The sequence below is a fragment of the Dermacentor andersoni genome, chromosome 2 (assembly GCF_023375885.2).
Source record: "Dermacentor andersoni chromosome 2, qqDerAnde1_hic_scaffold, whole genome shotgun sequence".
NCBI classification, from domain to species: domain Eukaryota; kingdom Metazoa; phylum Arthropoda; class Arachnida; order Ixodida; family Ixodidae; genus Dermacentor; species Dermacentor andersoni.
This window is the reverse complement of record NC_092815.1, coordinates 155,372,861-155,394,733: the sequence shown is the minus strand read 5'-3', so window position 1 is coordinate 155,394,733 and position 21,873 is coordinate 155,372,861. Positions and strand designations below refer to the sequence as shown.

At 46.6% G+C, this 21,873-nt stretch overlaps 1 protein-coding gene across 1 annotated transcript in view; it reads right to left on the bottom strand.

The window, feature by feature from the left end:
- LOC126540564 (diuretic hormone receptor-like) overlaps positions 1-21,873 on the bottom strand; it is a 230,872-nt gene that overhangs the window by 56,900 nt on the left and 152,099 nt on the right. The window contains exon 6 of the mRNA XM_050187400.3: positions 14,881-15,001. Within this exon, the coding sequence (XP_050043357.1) occupies positions 14,881-15,001 (121 nt within the window). The remainder of the gene's footprint in view (positions 1-14,880; positions 15,002-21,873) is intronic.

The window sequence follows — 21,873 nt, the reverse complement described above, 5'->3', positions numbered from 1 at the left end:
TATCCAGTCGCGCATGTGCCTGAAGTGCAACTGGCTTTCGCATATCGCTATCCTAGACAAACGTTTGGCCATTGATGATCAATTTATCAGAACTCAAGCAAACATGATTTATCTGTTTTCTCTCTTTTCTCTAGCTTAATTCCAAAGCTGACGTCTTTCTTCCTGTACGGGTGGGCTGAAATCTTCAGAGATGCTGCACAAAATTCCCTTTAGTCTGTAAGCATTCTTAAAGACATTTTCTCTAGCCTTCCACCGTGAAAAGCATGCTACTATGGGCCGGTCTTTACCTTCTCTGAAAACGTCTACGTGATGAGCCCATTCAACCGAAATATCAAGTTTCATCACATCTTTGCATATTCCACTAATTAGTTTTCCAGACGCCTGCCACGTCTCGTTATGTTCCCTCTCAGGAAATCCGAAACAGTCGAAATTGAGTCTACGGCTTCGATTGTCCAAGTCATCCAGTTTAGCCATAAATTTATCTTCAGTTGCGTCAGCCTTGCGATCGGAACTACGAGACCGCTCCGCTGGACAATTTGATGTGTAGAAGGTATGTGTAGAGGTGCTATATATATATATATATATATATATATATATATATATATATATATATATATATATATATATATATATATATATTGTCAAGAGGCGTTATAGTTCGATTGCTAAAACGCTCAGATAGCAGAGCACCGCAGCGAGAGGACACAGAGCTTCGGCGACACAGGCACAAGCCTTCCAAGCACTCGTCGTCGTCGTCTTTCTCTAAGCAGTGCCTACTGCTCATTCTTTTTCAGTACAATTGCCTCCCCGGGGAAGAGGAGCCGTCTCGGCGACCTACGGGCAAGATAGCACAGGTGGGTCAAAGTACGGCTTGAGTCGCTGAACGTGCACGATTTCGCGCCCTCGGCGGCGCTTATCGGAAGGCTGCTCAAGGGGTTCTACCATATAGTTCACAGGAGACGTTTGACTGATGACACGGTAGGGACCCTGATACTTGGACACAAGCTTGGGTGAAAGTCCAGGGCTGGTAGCGGGAACCCAAAGCCAGACTAGTGAGTCAGGGGCATAGGGTGCCGGAGAAGAGGGAATATCCCGAAGGTGCTTCTGTCGCTGCTGATCTTCCGAAGTAAATGTGCGGGCGAGCTTCCGGCACTCTTCCGCGTGTGCAGCAGCCTCGGACAGGGTAGTAGCCTCCATTGTGTCAGGGCGATACGGAAGGATGGTGTCCATTGTGCAGGAAGGCTCGCGTCCGTGAAGAAGAAAGAACGGGGAAAATCCTGTAGTGGTCTGTGTGGCGGTATTCTAAGCGTACGTCACGAAGGGGAGAATTCGGTCCCAATTGGTTTGGTCAGATGCGACGTACATGGCTAACATATCGCCAAGATTGCGGTTAAAGCGCTCAGTCATGCCATTGGTTTGCGGGCGGTATGCAGTAGAGGTACGGTGAATTACGTTGCATTCCTTGAGCAAGGCTTCTATAACATCAGACAGAAAAACGCGGCCTCTGTCGCTCAGCAACTCTCTGGGGGCTCCATGGCGAAGTATGATGTTACGCAGAAGGAAGCAGGCAACATCCCGCGCAGATGCGTTGGGCAGAGGCGAAGTTTCGGCGTAGCGTGTGAGATGGTCAATCGCCACTATCGCCCAGCGGTTGCCATCTGAAGTACTCGGAAGGGGCCCATAAAGATCAACTCCGACCCTGTCAAAGGCCCGTCCTGGACAAGGCAATGGTTGCAGTGGAGCAGGTAAGGCATGAGGGGTATTCTTGCGGCGTTGGCAAGCGAGGCAGGAGCGGACATATTAACGGACGAATCGGTACATCCCGCGCCAGTAATAACGGATTCGCAGGCGTGCGTATGTTTTAAGTACTCCTGCATGTGCGCATTGCGGGTCGTCGTGAAATGCTGCACATATATCTGAACGTAGATGCCGAGGAACCACGAGTAACCATTTGCACCCATCCGAGAGGTAGTTACGGCGGTATAGGAGCCCGTCACGAACAGGAAAGTGGTGTGCATGGCGACGCAATGCACGGCCAGTAGAAGGCCCTGATGGGTCTGACAGAAAAGCCAGCATGGCAACAATCCATGGATCCTTCTGCTGCTCCGAAAGCATATCCGTGGCGGTGAGGGAGGACTCGCATATTTGTACTTTCTGATGATTGGGCTGGCCTGACACTGGGGAGCGAGACAAGGCATCCGCGTCCGAGTGTTTGCGGCCAGAGCGGTACAGCACTCGAATATCATACTCTTGGAGGAGAAGCGCCCATCGAGCGAGGCGGCCTGAGGGATCTTTCAAGGACGACAGCCAGAAGAGCGCATGGTGGTCCGTGATGACGTCGAACGGGCGGCCGTAGAGGTAAGGACCAAACTTAGTTATGGCCCAAATGATAGCCAGGCATTCTTTTTCTGTAACGGAATAGTTTGCTTCCGCTTTTGTGAGTGCGCGGCTAGCGAAGGCAACAACGTATTCGTCGAAGCCAGTCTTTCGTTGTGCAAGAACAGCGCCAATGCCGACGCCACTGGCATCCGTGTGTATTTCTGTCGGTGCGGTTGGGTGAAAATGTCGGAGTATGGGGGGTGAGGTTAGAAGACGGCGCAGCGTCGTGAATGCGGCCTCGCAAACTGGCGGCCAGGCCAAAAGGTCGTGGTTACCCGCGAGAAGCTGCGTCAAAGGCGCTATTATGGTGGCGAAGTTGCGGATGAAACGACGAAAACAGGAGCATAATCCGATGAAGCTGTGGAGTTCTTTTGTGGTCTTTGGTCGTGGGAATTCGGCAACGGCTTGGAGTTTGGTTGGATCTGGGAGCACACCATCTTTCGAAACAACGTGGCCAAGGATGACTAGCTGCCGGACGGCGAAGCGACACTTTTTTAAGTTGAGCTGGAGTCCAGCATCTGCAAGGCAAGTGAGCACGCGTTTGAGGCGGAACAGGTGAGAAGAAAAGTCTGGGGAAAAGATGACAATGTCATCGAGATAACAAAGGCATGTCTGCCATTAGAGGCCCCGGAGGATGTTATCCATCATTCTTTCAAATGTTGCAGGCGCATTACAGAGGCCAAAGGGCATCACGGTAAATTCGTATAGGCCATCAGGCGTAACAAATGCTGTTTTCGGGTGGTCTGCGTCAGCCACGGGGACCTGCCAATAACCGGATCGTAAGTCTAAGGACGAAAAGAATTCAGCGCCTTGGAGGCAGTCCAGTGCGTCGTCGATACGGGGAAGAGGATAGACATCTTTCCGAGTTATCTTATTTAGACGCCGATAGTCCACACAAAAACGAATAGTCCCATCTTACTTTTTGACCAGCACTACCGGGGAAGCCCAGGGACTGTGCGATGGCTATATAACGCCGCGTCGAAGCATGTCTCCTACGTGCTCATCGATGACGCGGTGCTCCGTCGCAGACACATGGTATGGACGTTGGCGTAGTGGTGCGTGGCTGTCGGTGTCGATGCGATGAACGACTGTAGAGGTACGTCCTAAACATTGTTTTTGGAGGTCGAAAGAAGTTTGAAATTGGTTAAGGAGGTCAACGATCTGCGTGCGCTGACTCAGAGTGAGGTTAGGATCAATAAATGGAGCAAACGTTCGGTCACATGCAGGCGCAGGCACAGAGGCAGGGAGAACCATAGCGTCAACGTGAAGAGGAGTCGAGTCATCAGGCACATCGTACACAGAGCTCGTGTCGAATTCGTCACCAAAGCCGAGGCGCTCGCCACGATGTAAGCTTGATGTACACGAAAACGGATTCGAAACGTATAGTGCGCTGGAGCCGTGGCGAAAGGGAAGGAGAGCAAAGGGAAGCAAGAAGGGATGACGACGCAGCAAGTTGAGATGGCGTGAAAAGAACTGTGGAATCGCAGAAAGCAGCACAGGAAACCGGTACAAGGGCGGCAGAAAAAGGAGGGATATCAGCGTCGGTGGTGACAAAGACCCGAGCAGATGGTGGAGGCAAATCTTCAGAAGGACTGCCGCAAAATGGAGTCAGCGCAAGTTCCGCACAGGCACAATCAATAACAGCGTGATGAGATGAGAGGAAGTCCCATCCTAGAATGATGGCATGAGAGCAGCGGGAAAGAACAACAAACTCAATGTGGTGTAGACTGTCTTGTATGGCGACACGGACGGTACATGTTCCTAAGGGCTCAATTGGCTCACCGCTTGCTGTACGCAGCGAAATGACAGAAAACGGCGTCGCGACTTTTCGGAGCGTACGGCGAAGCTGGTCGGCAATCACGGACACTGCGGCACCTGTGTCGACAAGCGCGTGAACGGCGACACCTTCGGCAAAAACTTCAATGATGTTCGTAGGCAATAAACGAGGGCTTGAGCAGTTCGAAGAGATCGCAGTTCTTGCCTCCGGAACTGCGCCTTTTAGTTTTCCTCCACAGCTGGAGGGTGGCGGACGATGGGCGAGAGGGAACGTCGACGGGGAGATGGAGACCGACGTGTGTTGAAGCTTCGGGGAACAGGAGATGAAGGAGCGAAGTGCGGAACTGGTGGCGAATAGCGGGACTGGGAGTGAGTAGTATCCCCTTGACATCTTGCAGTATCAGGAGGGTACCAACCCCGCCGGCGGCAGAACCGTATCACATGGCCAGCAAAGCCACAAGCGAAGCAGATCGGCCGGTTGTCTTGGGTACGTCACGGATTATTAACAGAGGGCCTAGGTAGCGGTGCACTGTTTTGAGCTGGGCGTAGGGGCTGCGGAGGCGCGCAGAAGCCGCTTCTGGGCAAGTAGTTCGCAGCTGGAGAAGGCGAGGCGTAGAAGCCGCTTGCGGGGGTGTAATGCGCAACTTCGGGCGGTGGTCTTGGCCTGGCGACGACGGCAGCGTACGTGAGCGGAACCGGCGCTGAGGGTGGCTGATTAGCGAGAGGTAGTGCGTCGCTGACTTGTTCGTGTATGACGCGTCGGAGTTCCGGGGACAAAGAGGACTCAGACGACTGCGTAGCAGGCAGCAGTGACAGTTGGCGCGCGACTTCTTCGCGAACGAATTGTTTGATTTGGTCGACGAACGAAGAGTGGGCGGGAGCAGCACTGGAAGTGCCAGTTAAAGCCGAAATCGTGTCGTCGGGCGCGGCAGCTCGGCGCGTAGTAGGGCGTTGTTTGCGGAGCTCATCGTAGCTCTGGCACAGTGTAATGACATCGTCAATCGTTTGAGGATTTTTCGCCAAGAGCATTTGGAAGGCGTCATCCTCTATGCCCTTCATGACATTCTTGATCTTTTCAGAGTCGGGCATGGCGGGGTTAATGCGCCGGCAAAGGTCAACTGCGTCCTCAATGTAGCTTGTGAAGTTTTCACCCGTTTGCTGAGCGCGACTACGCAAGCGTTGTTCTGCGCGAAGCTTGCGCACAGCAGGGCGACCGAAGACTTCTTTGAAAGAATGGGTAAATGCTGTCCAAGTGGAGAGGTTGGATTCGTGATTGCGGAACCAGAGATTAGCGACTCCAGAAAGATAGAAGATGACGTTAGTCAGTTTAGCTTTATCATCCCATTTGTTATGCGCACTCACGCGATCGTATGACGACAGCCAATCCTCCACGTCATGGTCGTCGTTGTCGTCTTTCTCTCAGCAGTGCCTACTGCTCATTCTTCTTCAGTACAACATACATATATATATATACATATGTATATATATATATATATATATATATATATATATATATATATATATATATATATACATATATATATTATAGCACTCACTCCCCAACATACCACACATATGGGTCTGTCAAGAAATGTCTGTGGGTAGTCAACACTCGTGTTTCCCTAGCGTGGTCCCGTTCTTGACGTAGTTTCAACGACCTCAGCTTCATCCTCGCCATGCGGGGACGAAAGAGACAGCTTCATGAAACACCGTGAGGTGGGATCAAGTCCTTGCGCTTGCGGTAATGTGCTGCTTTGAGCTGGACTGCCTTATCGCGCGACATGTGTCCCTCTTTTTGCTTGCGGAATTAGTGCCCCACGCCGACTCTGAGAGTGGTAGCGTTTGCGCATCAATTTTGCGAGGCACAGGAAGCAAATGTGCGGCAGACGAGGACAACGTGTGCGCATGCACTTGGTAGAAGTTTTTTTCTAAGCAGATAGCGCCATTGTTTAAGAAATAAAAAGGAAAGACAATGCGGCGGTGTCCATCATGAGAGCCATCTGCGGTCGCAGTACATAGTAATAAAACGAGGAGGCACGAATGACATCCGGTAAATCGTACACAATTGCTTATGTATCGCGCTTTATTTAAAGAGTTGTGCATCTGTTCCTTACATTTGTGGCATATCGCCCAGATTGAAGAAGGTCGGTCAGCGAGCGAACGTTTTCGGTTGCCACGAATGACCCCGCGAAGCTCGCACAGCTATGCAGGAAAACTTGCCTATTCAAGGAAGGCCCTGCAGCTTGCACCGCCACTCGGCGCAAGGGATAGGTTGCACGGGTTTGACGTACATGCGGCATTGTAAAAAAGATGCCTAAACGACCACCTAAGAATGGATGATGATCTACGCCACAAGGGCGGCGATAGCAACCTGTCACTGCAACCTGGAAGACGTGGGCACTCGACAAGTTTTGATAACAGGGACAAGTGCACACGGGAGACCATAGAAGCAGTGAAAACTTATTCTGAATGGGAAGCGTGCGTCAGCGCTCCATCCTTCTTATCGAACAACAAAGTCTATGACTTTGCACACGTGGCGTAAATCACGTTGACAATATAGTCTGTTGCGTCTGCATCTGTTGCATCGTGTGTATCGGTGTATATACTGTTATCCGTTCAATGAAGGAAAGTCGAAAGTAGCGCTGTGTTTGTCGTATGCCTGCGGCTTTGGCTTTGTCGTCTTTCCGAAGCGCTTTTCCTAGTTTGCATTTTTTTTCGAATGAAGCAAATCACTTGCATCAGCCACACGTGTGTCATGATGCGCAACTGTGATGAGATGTTTCCATAGAAACTGCTGTGATTTGGCGGCGTTGCTGGGTTGCAAACCGAATGAAAAGTTCTTAGCGCTTACACACAGCGTCTTTTGCGCAATCTTCTCGCGTAAATATACCTATATTTTGTGCTCCCAATAAACTTGATTTGCCAGTTAGCGCCCGTTCTGCGGCCGCCTTTTTTTCTTGTCTAAAAGTGCGCGCTTTTCAAAGCCTCTGCATACTGAGCATAAACTACGTGCCGGCATAACATTAACAAACACTCGCGCAAGAAGTTACTAATGATTTCGAGACGTTTCTTCATATTCCTGTAGACGAGTCAGTTTCGCTCAAGCAGTTACTAATCACTTCCAGAGGGGCCTCTCACGCGTGCATCTTTCCCGTTACCGAAGCACTGAAAGCAACGGTTCGATGGGAGCAACGGAAGGAACTTCGGCGGTCGCGTGTTGTCTCACTTCCTCGTGTTTTTTTCTGCATAGTGGCCGCTCAAGAGACCAACTTTCGTTTCGGCTGTCGCTACTACCCATCTTCCTCTGGCATGCCCGACAGCCACCGTCTGTCAGCACAGCTCGCTGTTGCCTCAGAAGCACCGAGCCGTACAAAAAAGGCGCGCTCGCCGATATCAGATGCAGGAAACGGGGAAACGGATTCGCGTGGAGCCGAATTCATAAGCATGCGGAACTCTTAGCTCGTCTATATATGGGGAAGAGTGGCGCTCTTGGAAATACTGGCCAAAATTGTGGCCGAAGAAAGGCTGGGCAAAGGAAATGGCCTTGAATACGAGATAGACCTGACTCCGAAGTGTTTCAGATAGAAAAAAAAATTTGCTAACGGATTTCGTTTTTACTCAAAACGTGGAATCGGAAGTTGGGTCCCGGTGTTATACAGCATTTTCGCCGCAACCATCTTTACCCAATCCTCCTCGTCATCTTTTGGCTCACAACCTTTTTTTTAAGTGACAGTATACGCGCGGAATAATTTAAATGAAGGCAATGCGAACGTGAAAATAATTTAAGGAAATATTGAAATATTGCCTGGCGCGTTAATACTGGAAGCCAACTAAACCAATTGGAATCCTAAATAAATAATATTTAGACTTCCCCAGGCAATGCAAGTTCACCAGTTAAGGGTGCAGCTGAGTGAGTGAGTGAGTGAGTAAAGACTTTATTGAAAAACAAGGTATTGCTGAAATCGAGTGATTCATGGCCCGGATGATTCGCCCGTAAGGCCACTGCTGCGTTGGCTTTGAAGCACGTTGCTTAGCCATTAAGTTTACTCGCTGCCCGTGTAAGTTCGAATATATTCTGGGATTTCCCATGCCATAACGACAATTAGATCAAAGGCACGCTATATTAGGACACTACGATTTTATTTTGGACACATGATGCTATTTAGCGTGCCGCTAAATTAAAGTAGATTGGCGGTTTTGTAATTAAACATAATAAAAATTCGGCTGCCGTAAGCGAGATCTGACCCGTGACCTCGAGCTAAACAGCGGAACGCCAGAGCCGTTGCGCTACCATGGCGGCTACTCTTCCGCTGCCAATGACTGCAGGTTGATCCGCCTGAAATTGAAATTATTCTTGATGTAGGCGTCATAGACGTGTTGAGTTTACGTTTGCATCAGATGACTATTTCAAACCAAATGGCGAGAATCGTGTGAACAGTCAACCTTCCCTAAAGATCGAAAGTACTTTAGCTTTCATAAGGTCAGCAAGGAGACTGCCAAGGTAATCTCCAAAAACGCACCTCCAGAGCGTGCGGCGCCGCTAACGATTACCAGCACATGGCAATTGTCACAAAGGAGCGGCGATGAGGACAGGTGAAACACGTTTAACGGACACCTGAGAGAAAAATCTTTCAAGGTGTATTGATAAATCACCCTTCTCCAAGACAAATAAAGGCACTCTTAGCGTTAGAAGAGGCTTTGCAAGCCAGAGAAGACAGAAAATTAAAGATTGCAATGCTACTTGGGGATACCAACATTGACTACGCTTACCGTCATTGATTTTTACGGCATCTGCTCAGGTACAATATATTTTTTCATTTGTAAAGATGGACGGCATCGTACTCAAACTAGGATCAAGCTAAACTTGGAGTGGTTTGTAGAATATTTACCGAAAAAGGGGGGCCGGGGCATTGGCCTAAATACGAAAAAAAAATGATATTTAAATCCGTAACATCGCACTCATGTTGCCTCCATTTTTTTCCTTTCAATATTCAACCTCTTTCCGCGAAAAAAAATAATGTTTTCCACGCATGCTTTATCACTTTATACTTATTTAACGGTACTCTTTTAGTGTCGGTTCAACTGCCGCATTGCTACAGGCCGGAAAGTTCTTGCACAGGAGAACACTTGTACAATTCCAGCGCTTTCCTTCCACAATATATGGTATACTTAACATCTCAAAAAGGCCGCACAACAAAGAGCGTTTGGCGTATAGCTGGCTTCACATATTGCTCCTCAAACAATCCGAACCAACTCGAAGAAAATCCGCGTTGTTCAAGTGCCGCAGTGCGATGCGACCGTTTAATAGTTGCATACAATTGCTGCTGACTACATTCATCGGCTTTGCCCCATCTGGCCTCTTTACCGGCACAGGAAGGGTTCGGTATCGCTCTCGACCGATAACTTGATAGAGTTGCCACGGGCTGCACAGTGAAGCGGTCAAACAGGCCACTTTTTCCTTGACTCGTTCGATATTCCTACAGACACTTTGGGTATCTTGGACCAGTCCCACGTTCAAGAGCCGAATTGGCTGCCACGGAAAGGCGGTTAATGTCAGCAGGGTCATAATAATCCAGCAGCCAAGTTGCGGGAATCTAATGCAATTTAGCACTTGACTAGTCTCACAAAGTTTGCATTGATTTAACACTATATACGGTGCTGCAGTGTCACAATTGCCTCCTTCAACGGAAGCGATGCTCTACGTATATGCGGTGACGCACCGCTTTCTTGTTTCACTAGTGTTCTTCTTGTCATCCGTCATATAACGTAAAAAGCTGTCTCTCATTTACAAGCTCTAGTTCACCGGACATCCTATTGCGAACGGCATACCATGGATGTTTATAATGTCACAAACAGACATTTTTTTTCTTTACTAGGGAGGCTTTACCCGAAATGTGTATGTTTATTTTGTTTATAAATCAGAAACTATTTTATCGCTTAATTTAAAGACCTGCTTTTTCTTATGTTTGCATTCGACGCGATTAAACAATTTATCCATTCGAAATCATATATTCTTTATGAAGACAAAAGTTCTCCAGCATGTTACACTCCTGTAACACGTGAAGGCGAAAGCCTTCTTCACACTTGCGAATGCCTTATTTTTCACGATCCAAGGGGTCAGATTTCTTGCCCGACTTAATGAGCCGCAGTGTAAAGTACACCTGTGGCACTTTAGGTCGACCTCGCCAACGACACATTCGAGCACTTAATGCAGTATCTCAAGGTGCAGCATGCATGCGGCCAGTAAGTGTTGCAAATGCATAACACAAGCCGAACACTGCTGCGTTGCATCCTCTCAGCAAGGGAAAGCAGCACTCCCGGTCGAACGCCTTGCTGCCGCCGCTTCGCACGTCGCACCTCGTTTCTCGCTGGGCGAGCACCCTCGGCCGTAGAGTACTTCCGAGGCCTGCTGCGCAAAACTGCAGGGCCTTGGCGAGTGTCCCCCATCGCCGTCTTTCTCGCTTCGCAGTCGAATGTCGCCGCAACCACAGCTGCGGCCGCATGACGTCAGCGACGCAACGGCGGTTTTTCTGTCTGCGGGCGCGCCGCTCGTTCCCATCTTCACCCGCCGCTCGCTCGGAAAAGGTCACATGGTGTTTTTTTTTTTGTACCACTCGACTAGACGCCGCTTTTCTTCAACGCCATCGCGCAAGGACCCACTTAAGGATTTCCCTTTAATAAACACATGCGCATGAGTAGCGTGAGAAAGATATTTCTCGTAGAGAAGAGGCTAAAATTGGAAGAATAGTGCTGAGTAGAGTGACTCTAAGTAATACTGGCTTTTATAATACGCATTAGAGAGTTAGAAAAGCATTTCAGTATGCTATGGTATAGTACTCATATATTACTTTTCGCCATAACTCCGGTTCCACGCAATTTGACCTCCAAATTCCAAAAGCTTGCCGCTAGATAAGTCGTCAGCATTTTTTTTTTTTTTGCAGGCACATTTATGAAAACTTCACCGATGATTACGATATTCCTTAATGCGTAATTTGAGCGGGGTTTTATACGTGTTTTCATTTCGCGATATATTGGCTGGCGCGGACAATCTCTCTCGTGCGGCACGTTGTAAAAGGAGCTATGTGTGGCGCGACTGCCTCGCTAATCAGGAGATGGCGAAAGGCGGTGCGTGAGTGACGCGTGGGCGCGATTCACAGCAGCCGCCGCACACAGACATCCACTCATGCAGCGCTTTGTTTCCATACAGATGACGCGCGCTACTATGGCGTCATCTTGCCGCAAAGCCAGTCTTGCGCGGTACTACGCTTTTCTTCTCACGCTTTCGCCGTACGCTCCTCCTCTGCTTTACGCCTCATAATTCCGCTTCACTCTCCTCCTCCACTTTCATCCTGACGCTCTCTTCGCTATCGTAGTCTTTCATCTCCCGCTGCGCTCCTCGTTCGCTTTCATCCTTCGCTGTATTCGTTCGCTCATTTACGAGGGACAACTTCGACGTTCGCAGCAGGAACGAACGCCTAGGAGCCGCGCTCTAAAATGAGCGGAAAACTAAATAATTATTCCTCACATTTTCGGAATGCATATCTTAAAACTGCTGTCATAGACAGAATTTCTTTCAACGGTAGGCGTTGCAAGATCACCGGCTACAATTTGTAAATTGCAACGCGTGCCGCAAGTCAAGTATTTATCGCATTAAAGTACTCAAGCTGTGAACATGACTCAATTAGGTATTATTTCGGCTTCTAATGCAAAAAATGCCTGATCCGTAAGCTAATTCAGCTTCAGAAGTAGAACTATCCTAGCTGTCCCAGGCGATTTCTTAAAGCTATCTTGACTCTGATAACACCCGCTATGTACACGCCTTGTACTTGCAAACACGACAAAAATCTTTAGAGAAACTTTAATATGCAATTGTGGGTCGCACAACTTTATGGTAAGATAGTCAAACGCACGAGCAGAAGAAAGGGCAAGCGTCATGCATTTCCATCAATGGAAGAACATAGATGCAACCCGGTTTCAGCGTATGCAGAAGAAAGAAGTGCAAATCGTGCCGCAAAAGTCTCGATCTCGATATGCACGGCACGTATCTGCAAGCTTGGTTTTGGGAAAAGGAAGTTCGACGCTGGAGATAAGGGCTCAGAGGCACCGTCCATCATCCACCACTTCTGTAAGGAGAGGTGCGACGAAACAGAAACGGCAAGTCTTTGGTCTTCTCTTTCAGGTGTGACCGGCGTAGGCACTAACCAAAACTTGAACACTATGAACGACCGGGCGGCTCGCGGTGCAGGAGCAGGCAGCTCACGTCTCCGCGCACGCTGTGCACGCATATAGTGAGAATTACAAGTGTCAAAGCAGGCCGCTCGAGGGCCTTTGTGCCGGGGGTATTTGTAAATACGGGTCAAGACTGTAAAGTAGGCTGCAGTACCGATATAATCCCTTTTACCAGCTAGTGTACTTCTTCCGAAGTGGAGAGAGAGGGGAAGGAACAAACTCTCATAAATTTTGTGAAGCAGGAAGACGCAATTACGGAGCTCTTATTCCTAGTCCTTTCTTTTTCTCTGGAACTCTTTTTCTGATGAAACGCGATCGCTCCTTTACAGCTGTTCACAAAGGACATTGAATAATGTTTCATTTGCTGATAAATTATAATTCGCACATGTGTTGCACTTTAGGGTTTTATTTTCCACGTTGTAGTTGTTTTCTATAAGGTGTATAATCGTTTAGTGTCGTTCATTGTGCGCGCTTAGTTCTTGCACCACCCCACTCAGTGGTAACATTTAATAAATAAATAAATAAATTTATTACGTATTCAGGATTCCAGCTATAAAAAGAGCAATCGTCAAATATTAAACAAAAATGCCTTTAAACGCAGCTTTTTTTTTTCATTTGCTGGTCAAATATTTTCCTGTAAACAAAGCAGCGACTACATAACCGTCCCGAAAAGAAGTGAAGTTTAAGGATATAGGCATGCAGATTATTGCAGACAAAATGTGTCTTGCATATCCTGGCGAGAGTAGGAAGATTCCGCAGAGACACTTAAAGGGACACTAAAGTGAAAAATGATTTCTTCTGCATCAGTAAATTGCCGTTCTACAACACCAAAAACACCACTCTTACAACGATAAGACGTTTGGTAAGCCAGAAGAAGCGCGAGAACGAAATACGGGTGGCGACCACTACTTAAGTTCCCGCACCTGGGGGCTGTGACATCTAGGATTTTGATGGCATCTTCTAGGGCCTACTAATTATATATAGCGGTACAGATTGACGACATTGTGTTCTAAAGGAACCAAATATTAAACATGGCAGGTTTCGAGAACATTTATTCAGCCAACGCGGCCCAAATGCGAAAACATTCTTTGGAATTCCTGACGTCACGTTGACGTACCGGCGCTGGGGTTTCGGGGCGAAATTCAAATACTGATACTTGGACCTTCATTTTCTCATCTAATAATCAAACTATCTTTTTGAAATGACTGCCTGCCGGGTTCTCAAGCAATGCTTCATTAGTCTAAATTGATTTATTGTTTCGCTTTAGTGTCCCTTTAAGACTGCTTACATGCCGGAATGCGAAAGCATTAAACCGTTTCTAGACCTCGGAGGGTCCTTACTGCGCTCATGTTATACACTCATGATGTGGCACCACATCCCTCCCATTCAGGGCGCATCAAGTGCCCAATGACGCATGATTAGGCCACACCTTTAGTAAGCCATATGGCTGCTACGTAATGTGTGCAAAGAAACACGCACTAGGCACACCTTTATTCAGCTCAGAACGGTGGAGCCGCCTTGGCGTTAGGGAAGCGTGCTCGTGTCACAATCCGGAGGCCCCGGTTCTGTTCCCACCGAGACCGAAGTTTAACAAATTTTATTTTCAATGATATTAGTTTACTTCGTTTTCAGAAACGACCCTGTGAAATTTGACATCAACTCGAGCATTTCTTTGGTGTGGTTTCAGGCTTTGCGCCGTCGGCTTCTTTTGATACCATTATAGGGTCATGTCGACGCCACCGGATTGTCGCGAATGGGGCATGTAATGTTTTGCATCAATAGATTGTGATTCGTAGTCGTCATTACTCACAGCGGGAATAAAAGAACCACTATATAAATAACACGCACTCACTTTAAAGGAAAAATACACGCACAACTTTAAGACACATAGGAAGACATACGGAGGTACTATCATTCAAACTCACAGAGGTGGCATTCCAGTTGGAACTAGAGGAAGAAGCCGAGTTGGACTGGTCATTCAAAACCCAGAACAAATAGGTCGCGGGGAAACGCATTCAATGGGTTAATATGATTTACAAAGTGCGTCTGAGGACATGGTTCTCAAAAAATATTGTCAAATTCATATCTTTCGGGCTATGGACAAAGGGAGGGGTTGCTTATGACCTGCAGTGCAGCTGAAGGGGCGACTTCCTGCTGATGATGCCGACGGTCCCCAGCTCCGAAAAGGCAACAGGCATTTCCTCTGCATCCTTCACTGTGTTTGCTCGAAACCGACAGAACTCCTCCGACACATATTTGTCGAAACGAACGCATTAGAAAATTTTCGTTGGAGCGTGACACGACACGTATATTACGCAGCAGCATCATTACTACGTTGTATAGCATGCGTGGAACCCTCACGTGCTGCTGCATGCTGCCTGAAGCCGTGTGATGGTACCTACAGTTGTCGAGTTCTGTTCGCCCAGTGTCAAGTGACCGCTGACTTGTCAAACGTTACATTAGCAGAGATTTCCGATTTACACAGAAATCACCTACCTTATGGTACGCAGGTGAAGGTACAGACTGCAGCGTTGCCGTGGTCATCCAGGTGATAGAAATAAGGAAGTAGGTGACCATGAGGTTGACGTGGATAGTATTCCGTAGACAGCGCAGCTCCCTGTGCATTCCAAAGAAAAGAAATGAGGAGGAAACGGATACTATAACGTTTATTCCCGCCATACTCAATGAGCCCCGCTATTATATAATGTAAAGATTTGACAATGGCAGGTGGAATGTCAGCCTACAGAAAATAGAGGGAAGCACAACCTGTCCATAATATACGAGTAGAAGTTGCCAAGTTTCTTGGTTACGAAACAAAGTAAAAAATGGCAAACAGATGCAAAACGTATAGAAGACTAAACATACGAAATATTGCTCCGTTGATAGTACACACCGTAACTACTATATGCATACAAGATAAGTGACATCACTATCGATTGGGTGCCATCGCATAAGTATACGGGGTTCAGTGTGCTATATTGAACTCGATTATAAACTGGACAACACAGACAGAGTTCATTAATGCAATGACTTCTAAAATGTTCGGACTCCTGTAATTTTCGCAACATATTGCTAGTAAGAACGCAAGGCTCCACTAGTACATTTCGTGGAGCCCGTCATCTTCGGAATTTCCTTCCCTCATTGGGCATGCCCACAAAGTTCATCTCATAAATTTGTTCGAGTCAGCGCAGAATGAAGAGCCGATTTCAGACTATCATCATGATCATGATATCAAAGCTTATCTGCTTTAAATGAATCCCTCTATATCAACTCGCTTATAATGGCGCAGAATGTTGGCCCAGCTATCATTTTTTTTTTCCATTCACTATTCCGCAGAAACATTCATCTTGCGCTTGCGCGTATTTTGCCAGCACTTCGTACGTTATAACGCGTGGACCACTGCTACGAAGTTATCCCGGGATTATGATGCACGAATAAATAATTTATATCACAACTCACAGCCAGTTTTACCAATTACACAGTAGAACTCACTGCCTACGAGCATTTGCCACAATCAAAGAAGCAATTTCATCAATCGCGCCACAACTTTCTAAACGACTGTATGTAGCCTTCCACCTACATGTTCGATAATTATTTTTATGTACCCACTGTTCTGGCGCAGTGGGTCAAAGTATGAAAATTAAATTGTACATTCTACGTTGCCACGACATTCTATTTAGGATTTGTCAAGCCATGTGCATTATTTCTGAACAAAGGCCAACTGTTGTATCGTTACTGCGCGATGTGCTTGATGAATACGTGTTTTTTTTATTTTTCCATGTTTTCGAATGCGCGCCAAATATGTACAGAATACGGTGGCACCTACAGCAGTGCGTAGTTGACGGAGCATACAGGGGCATGCCCTGGGTATACTGCTGAATATAAACAAAACTGAGTAAAGATACCTCGTCTATAGCGACGGTCGCACGAGATATAGCGAAACATTTGCAAAAACAAAGGTATACTTATCATCCTTCGTTCTTATTTAGGGCCTCAAAAATTGAGTGTTATTAGGGTGAAAGCCTTAAACGGTTCATTGTTCGAGAAATGCCTTGCCGGGAGTTATCGAAAAAATTAGCGTCTAGCGTTATGACATCCAAATTCAATGGCACCAAAATTTATGGTGTCACCCACGACTATTGGTGGAACTCCAACTCACGACCTTTCGTGGGAGTCAACCCACGACCTTTGGTATCAATTAACGCAAAACTAATCAGGGCACTAAAACCCACAACCTTTGGGGGGAGTCGGAACCTCCAGTTTTGGTGGGACCAAAATTCAATGGCACCAAACTTCGTGGTTCCATCGTTTGTGGTCGTACCCACGACCATTGATGGAAGTTGAACCCACGAGTTTTGGTGTTAATTAAGGCAAAGTTACTTCAGGCACAGATTTTTAAATATGGTTGATTAAGGCACTCAAACACACGACCTTTGCAGGGATCAAAGTTCAATGGCACCAAAATTGATGGTGCCACCATTGATGGTCGAACCCTTGACCACTGATGGCATTCGAATCCAGGACATGTAGTGTTAACTAAAGCAAAGTTAATTATTGCACTTAAACCCACGACCTTTGGTGGGAGTCGATCCCTCCACTTTTGGTGAGATCAAAGTTGAATGGCACCAAAATTGATCATACAGCGATTACCAACCCACGACCATTGACGGGAGTCGACCTCAGGATCTTGGGTGTTAATTATGTCGAAAATAATCAAGTCATAGGAAATTAAGGTGGAGTTAATCAATGCTTTTGAACCCACGAAAGTTGGTGGGAGAAACGAGTAATAGGAAGTGACAACGCATTCGAATTAAAATTTTAAGTAATTTAATGAATCTCTAGTGAGCGCGCAGACCTTCGCCTTGATCCTCCTTTGCGTATCTAAAGTAACTATCAACTATTTTTCTTCGAGAGGGAACTGGGGGCGAAATCTTGGAGTTTGCTGTCTGACAACACAAGGTTTGGGAGTTTCCTGCCAGCTTTCATAAACAAGTAACAGATGCAATATGGCCTCTTTTTGAATACGAACTCAGAAAGAACAAGCAAAACCAATCACAGATACATGTATTCACAAACAGAGCTGCTCGCAAGTCAAGTGACGAACTCCTTTATAAAATCTGCCATTCTTCTAAGAACGTACGAGGGCGAATCAGAAAGTCTTGCCCCTATTTTTTAAGCCAAATTACGGCTGTAAATGCGAAGTCAACCTAACAATTCCCAGCGGTGGACCTTTCTCGGACCGGACCTGTGTTATCGGCCAGTAGCTTCGCTTCTAAAGTGCCTGCTAGGGAACAGGAAAAAACTTCTCCGCTAGACCTCGTGGTGGCGCTAGTAGTACCAGCGCACGAGGCACATACTCGCCTTTTTTTTTCCTTGAATGGATGGGACTAGCTGCTCTATTCTTCCCTTATAGCTCTCTGTCCATAGAAACTCCGGCACAAAAGTTAAGTCATGGAAATATAATTATAGATGAGGTTTTTTTGACCTGACCAATGGGACATCATCTCATTTGATGAACTCTTACTTTTGAAAAGGTTGCCGCGTTGCTTTTTGTTCATTTTATGGTTTAAGTGGCCTTAAGTTGCGAGTTGAAGCAATAAGGATTTTAGAGGTCCGTCTAAACGTGCTATAGGGATCAAATGAAATTACCCTCACCGCTTGCCTTCTACGCAATCATAATTATTCTATGTTAGAGAATATAGTTTCTATTAGTCATATAAGTTTTTTACAGCGAACGGTTAATGCTTGTGCGAGGGTTCGCAAATTGATGCGTAGTGCGGCTCACGGAGTTCTCTGTCGTTAAAACGCTACGTACTGTATGTATGTATGTATGTATGCATGTATGTATGTATGTATGTATGTATGTATGTATGTATGTATGTATGTATGTATGTATGTATGTATGTATGTATGTATGTATGTATGTATGTATGTATGTATGTATGTATTCATGTATGTATGCATGCATGTATGTACGTATGTATGTATATGCGTGTGTGTGAGTGTGCGTGTGCATGCGTGTGTGCCTGCATGTAGAAACTCATAGTCCCCAGGAGTTCACACCCTGTGGCACTGGGTATGTGCGTCTGTAGAAATCTCAGGGAACAGCGTCTGCATTGTGCGTCTCTATGCTCCATCTCACAACCTGGTTGCAGCACTGTGGAAGCTACACGAATTCTTAGTTAATAAGGAGGACGAATGCGCCTCCAGATGTGCGCATTCGCGCCGCGTCATCTGCTCAGCGTCTGCTTGCCATCCTGTTACATGCTCCGTTGTTGGTGGATTGACGCAAAAGATGTTTTGACTCCGTGACCATAAGCTACGTTTACATGCATGTGACAGCAGGGCTTCGCTTTACCTGTTCGGTTTCCCTGCAGCTACCTTGCAGCCTCCTTAGCAAGTAGTACGGATGAATGCCCTTACCAATATTCGCCTGCGCCACAGCGTCTGCTAGGCGTTTACTTGGCGTTCGCTCGGAACCGTCACTACGTACCATAAATATGCAGTGAGCAATTAGGAATTTATAGCATTCCGCATCATCAGCGCATCACCAGTGCTAATGCTGGGACAGCACCTGCTAACTAGAAATCATCATATCCTTGGCAGTGAGCTCATTCTAGCGCCCACTTATCTGTCATCTCAAGTTGATCACCATCATAAAGTAAGAGGCACTTTTTGTCACACCAACAGGTTTTTATATTTATGTATTCCCCATACAACCGACTGGAACGACTTTCCTGATGATATCGCGTCACTCGAAGACAACGCACTTTTCCGCCGAACATTGTTTGGTTTTGCTCAACTGTGACCATGCATTTGCGCAAGCGCTGTCGCGCCGTATTTTCCTTTTGTCCAGTTCAGATGTCGCTAGGTTTAGATAATTTCAATGTCATAGTATTCTTGTTATTTGATTTCTTAATGATTACGTCCAATGCACATGTCGCTTGCATTACATAAACTTGTGATAATCGTTGTCATTGTTTTTCGCATGTGCCCCACTCCCCTCTATAATGCCTTGGCGCTTGAGGGTATGTGAAATAAATAAATAATTAAACAAACAAACAAACAAATAAATAAATATATAAGTAAATAAACAAAAGCCAGTTTTACGGCTCGGTGCCGTGTCTGTATTTGTAGCACCATCAAAACAAACAGCCGATCTCAATAATTACAATAAAATTTACCTAATGAATTGACATCAGCTTGACATGAGACATAGCGATGACGGATTTTCCCGCTTGTTTCTTGCTGACAGGGCAGATAGCAAGAAAGAAGAGCGAATCCAGATCCAAGTGAGTGGTCGGCGCTCGATGGGCGCTGCCATATTGCCACTGTCAGGGTGGGTACGACGGTTACCGGCGGTAACTGCCAGAGTAATTCTCTGTATACGATCGTACACGCGCACACGTCCTTACATGTTACGTATCGCTGTACCGTGTCATCCAGCGAGCAAAAACAAAACACTCCAGTGTAGCCACTAATCAGCCAGTCACGCCCTGAACTACATACCTAGCACTCTGCAAGGATATTGTGGGTGTACTCCTCCTACCTTCGGCAGTACTGCAACGAGCTTGTGAGATGCAGTATAGAGTGTTCTAGAAGCAACCCAAGCAGAGCGGGACCGCAGTTGAGCGGACACACAAAATCTTACAAGTTTAGCTCTTACTTAGGATGTAAGCCATTCATTATGTATGCTGAAATGAAGACAGCTGTTCAAGTAAACCGACTAAGGCGAATCATCAGTATGGGCTCATTATGCAATTTTTCAATACATAGATTTCAAAAGTGATTAAATTACTCGCTTTACGTGCCAAAACCACGATCTGATTATCAGGCAAGCCGTAGTGTGAGACTCAGGAAATTTAGACTACCTGGAGTTCTTTAACGCGCACCTAAATCTGGGAACACGGGTGTTTTCGCATTTGGGCCCCTTCTAGATGCGGCCGCCGTGGCCGCCATTCGTTCCCGCGACCTCCTGCTTAGCAACCTCCCGCTTAGGCCAACACCATAGCCACTAAGCAACCACGCAGGGTAACGTAGATTTTAGTGCATGCCAAACGGAATGGCTCACGTCTACTTTCTTGATCGGCTAACATTTTTTTTTTGTAAAGTAAGGAGTCTGGGACTGATCAATTGTTTACTGTTTACATTCGATATCTTTTTCCTCTTATCCTTTGACCGCGACATTACATCATCCGGGTCTCTTACTGTCATCCTTCCGCGGATGGTAAGGCACTAAGTTACCTACAGTTGTAACTTCTGTCTTGCATGCTGGTCCTTCCAAGTGCACCGACTTCAGTATACCTTGCTCTTTCACCGTTTTGAGGACAACTGCAGAACCCGCGAAAGCATTTTTCGAACGGTGAAGACCTTTTCGTACAAGCACGATGTTTCCAGGTTGTATGTTGGGCATGTGGGTTGCATGGCGCGAGTGGTAGCATTTCTTCATTGTACGTTTATACCTATTGTATTCCCCTAACGTCTTGCTGCGTTCTGGAATGTGGAGCTTCCCTACTATGCCAAGTTCGTAATCTGCTGGTAACTACGTCGCCTTCTGAAAGGCAGCAAACTAATGGCTACAGCCAAGCCGAGCTGTGTGAAATTGATTATGATGCCTAACCGCTGCCTCATGAGCATACTTCCATCCTCCACGAAATTCAGCGTATATAGAAATGAAGGTCTTCTAGGTGTTCCGGCATTTTCTTCCGGGTGGTATGGTGCCGAAAAGATCAATGTGACAACCTTTTCTGCTCCCCACTGAAGGAGCCTCTCGCTGCGGAATGCAGGTCCATTATCAGAGACAATCACCTCGGTGTGTCTAGATGCCTCTCTTTCCATCACTGTAACCACACTGTTTGTATCTTCTGTTTCAGGTTTGGCTGCCGCCATACGTGTGCACCGGTTCACAGTCACTACAAAAGACTGAGTCCGGTGCACACCCTACCCTTTCTTTTTGAATTCAGCGAAATTGAGATGAACGACTTCGAAGGGAAATACAAAGGAATGACTATCTGGTTTTCTTTTGTACGTAACTTGGCTTTGATAGCTTAGCATTGATGGCAGGTCTTGACGTAAGCCTGTATATGAGCTTTCATGTTCTTCCGCGTAAAACGTTTCTGAATCTTGCAGTAGGTCCTCCAAAAGCCATCATGTCCTCCTGAGTGTGGACTGTCGTGATAGAGCCGCAATATTTTAGATATTCAGCTTTGAGGGACAAGAAAATTTCCGTTGATTAATTTTATTTCTTCAGTGTCATCCGATACACTTGCGACTGGTGCCCCTTGATAGTTGTTTATCGGCGGTATGTTCAATCTTGATAACGCGTCTACGTCAGGTAGCTCTTCACCAGGTCTGTGGCTCACATCAAAAGTGAACGGCTGAGTTTCGCTAATCCACCTTGCCACTCTTCCCTTCGGTTGTGGAAGGCTCAGAAGCCTGATTATCTGTGAAAAGCTTGAACTGACGGCCCTACAAGTAACTCCTGGAGTA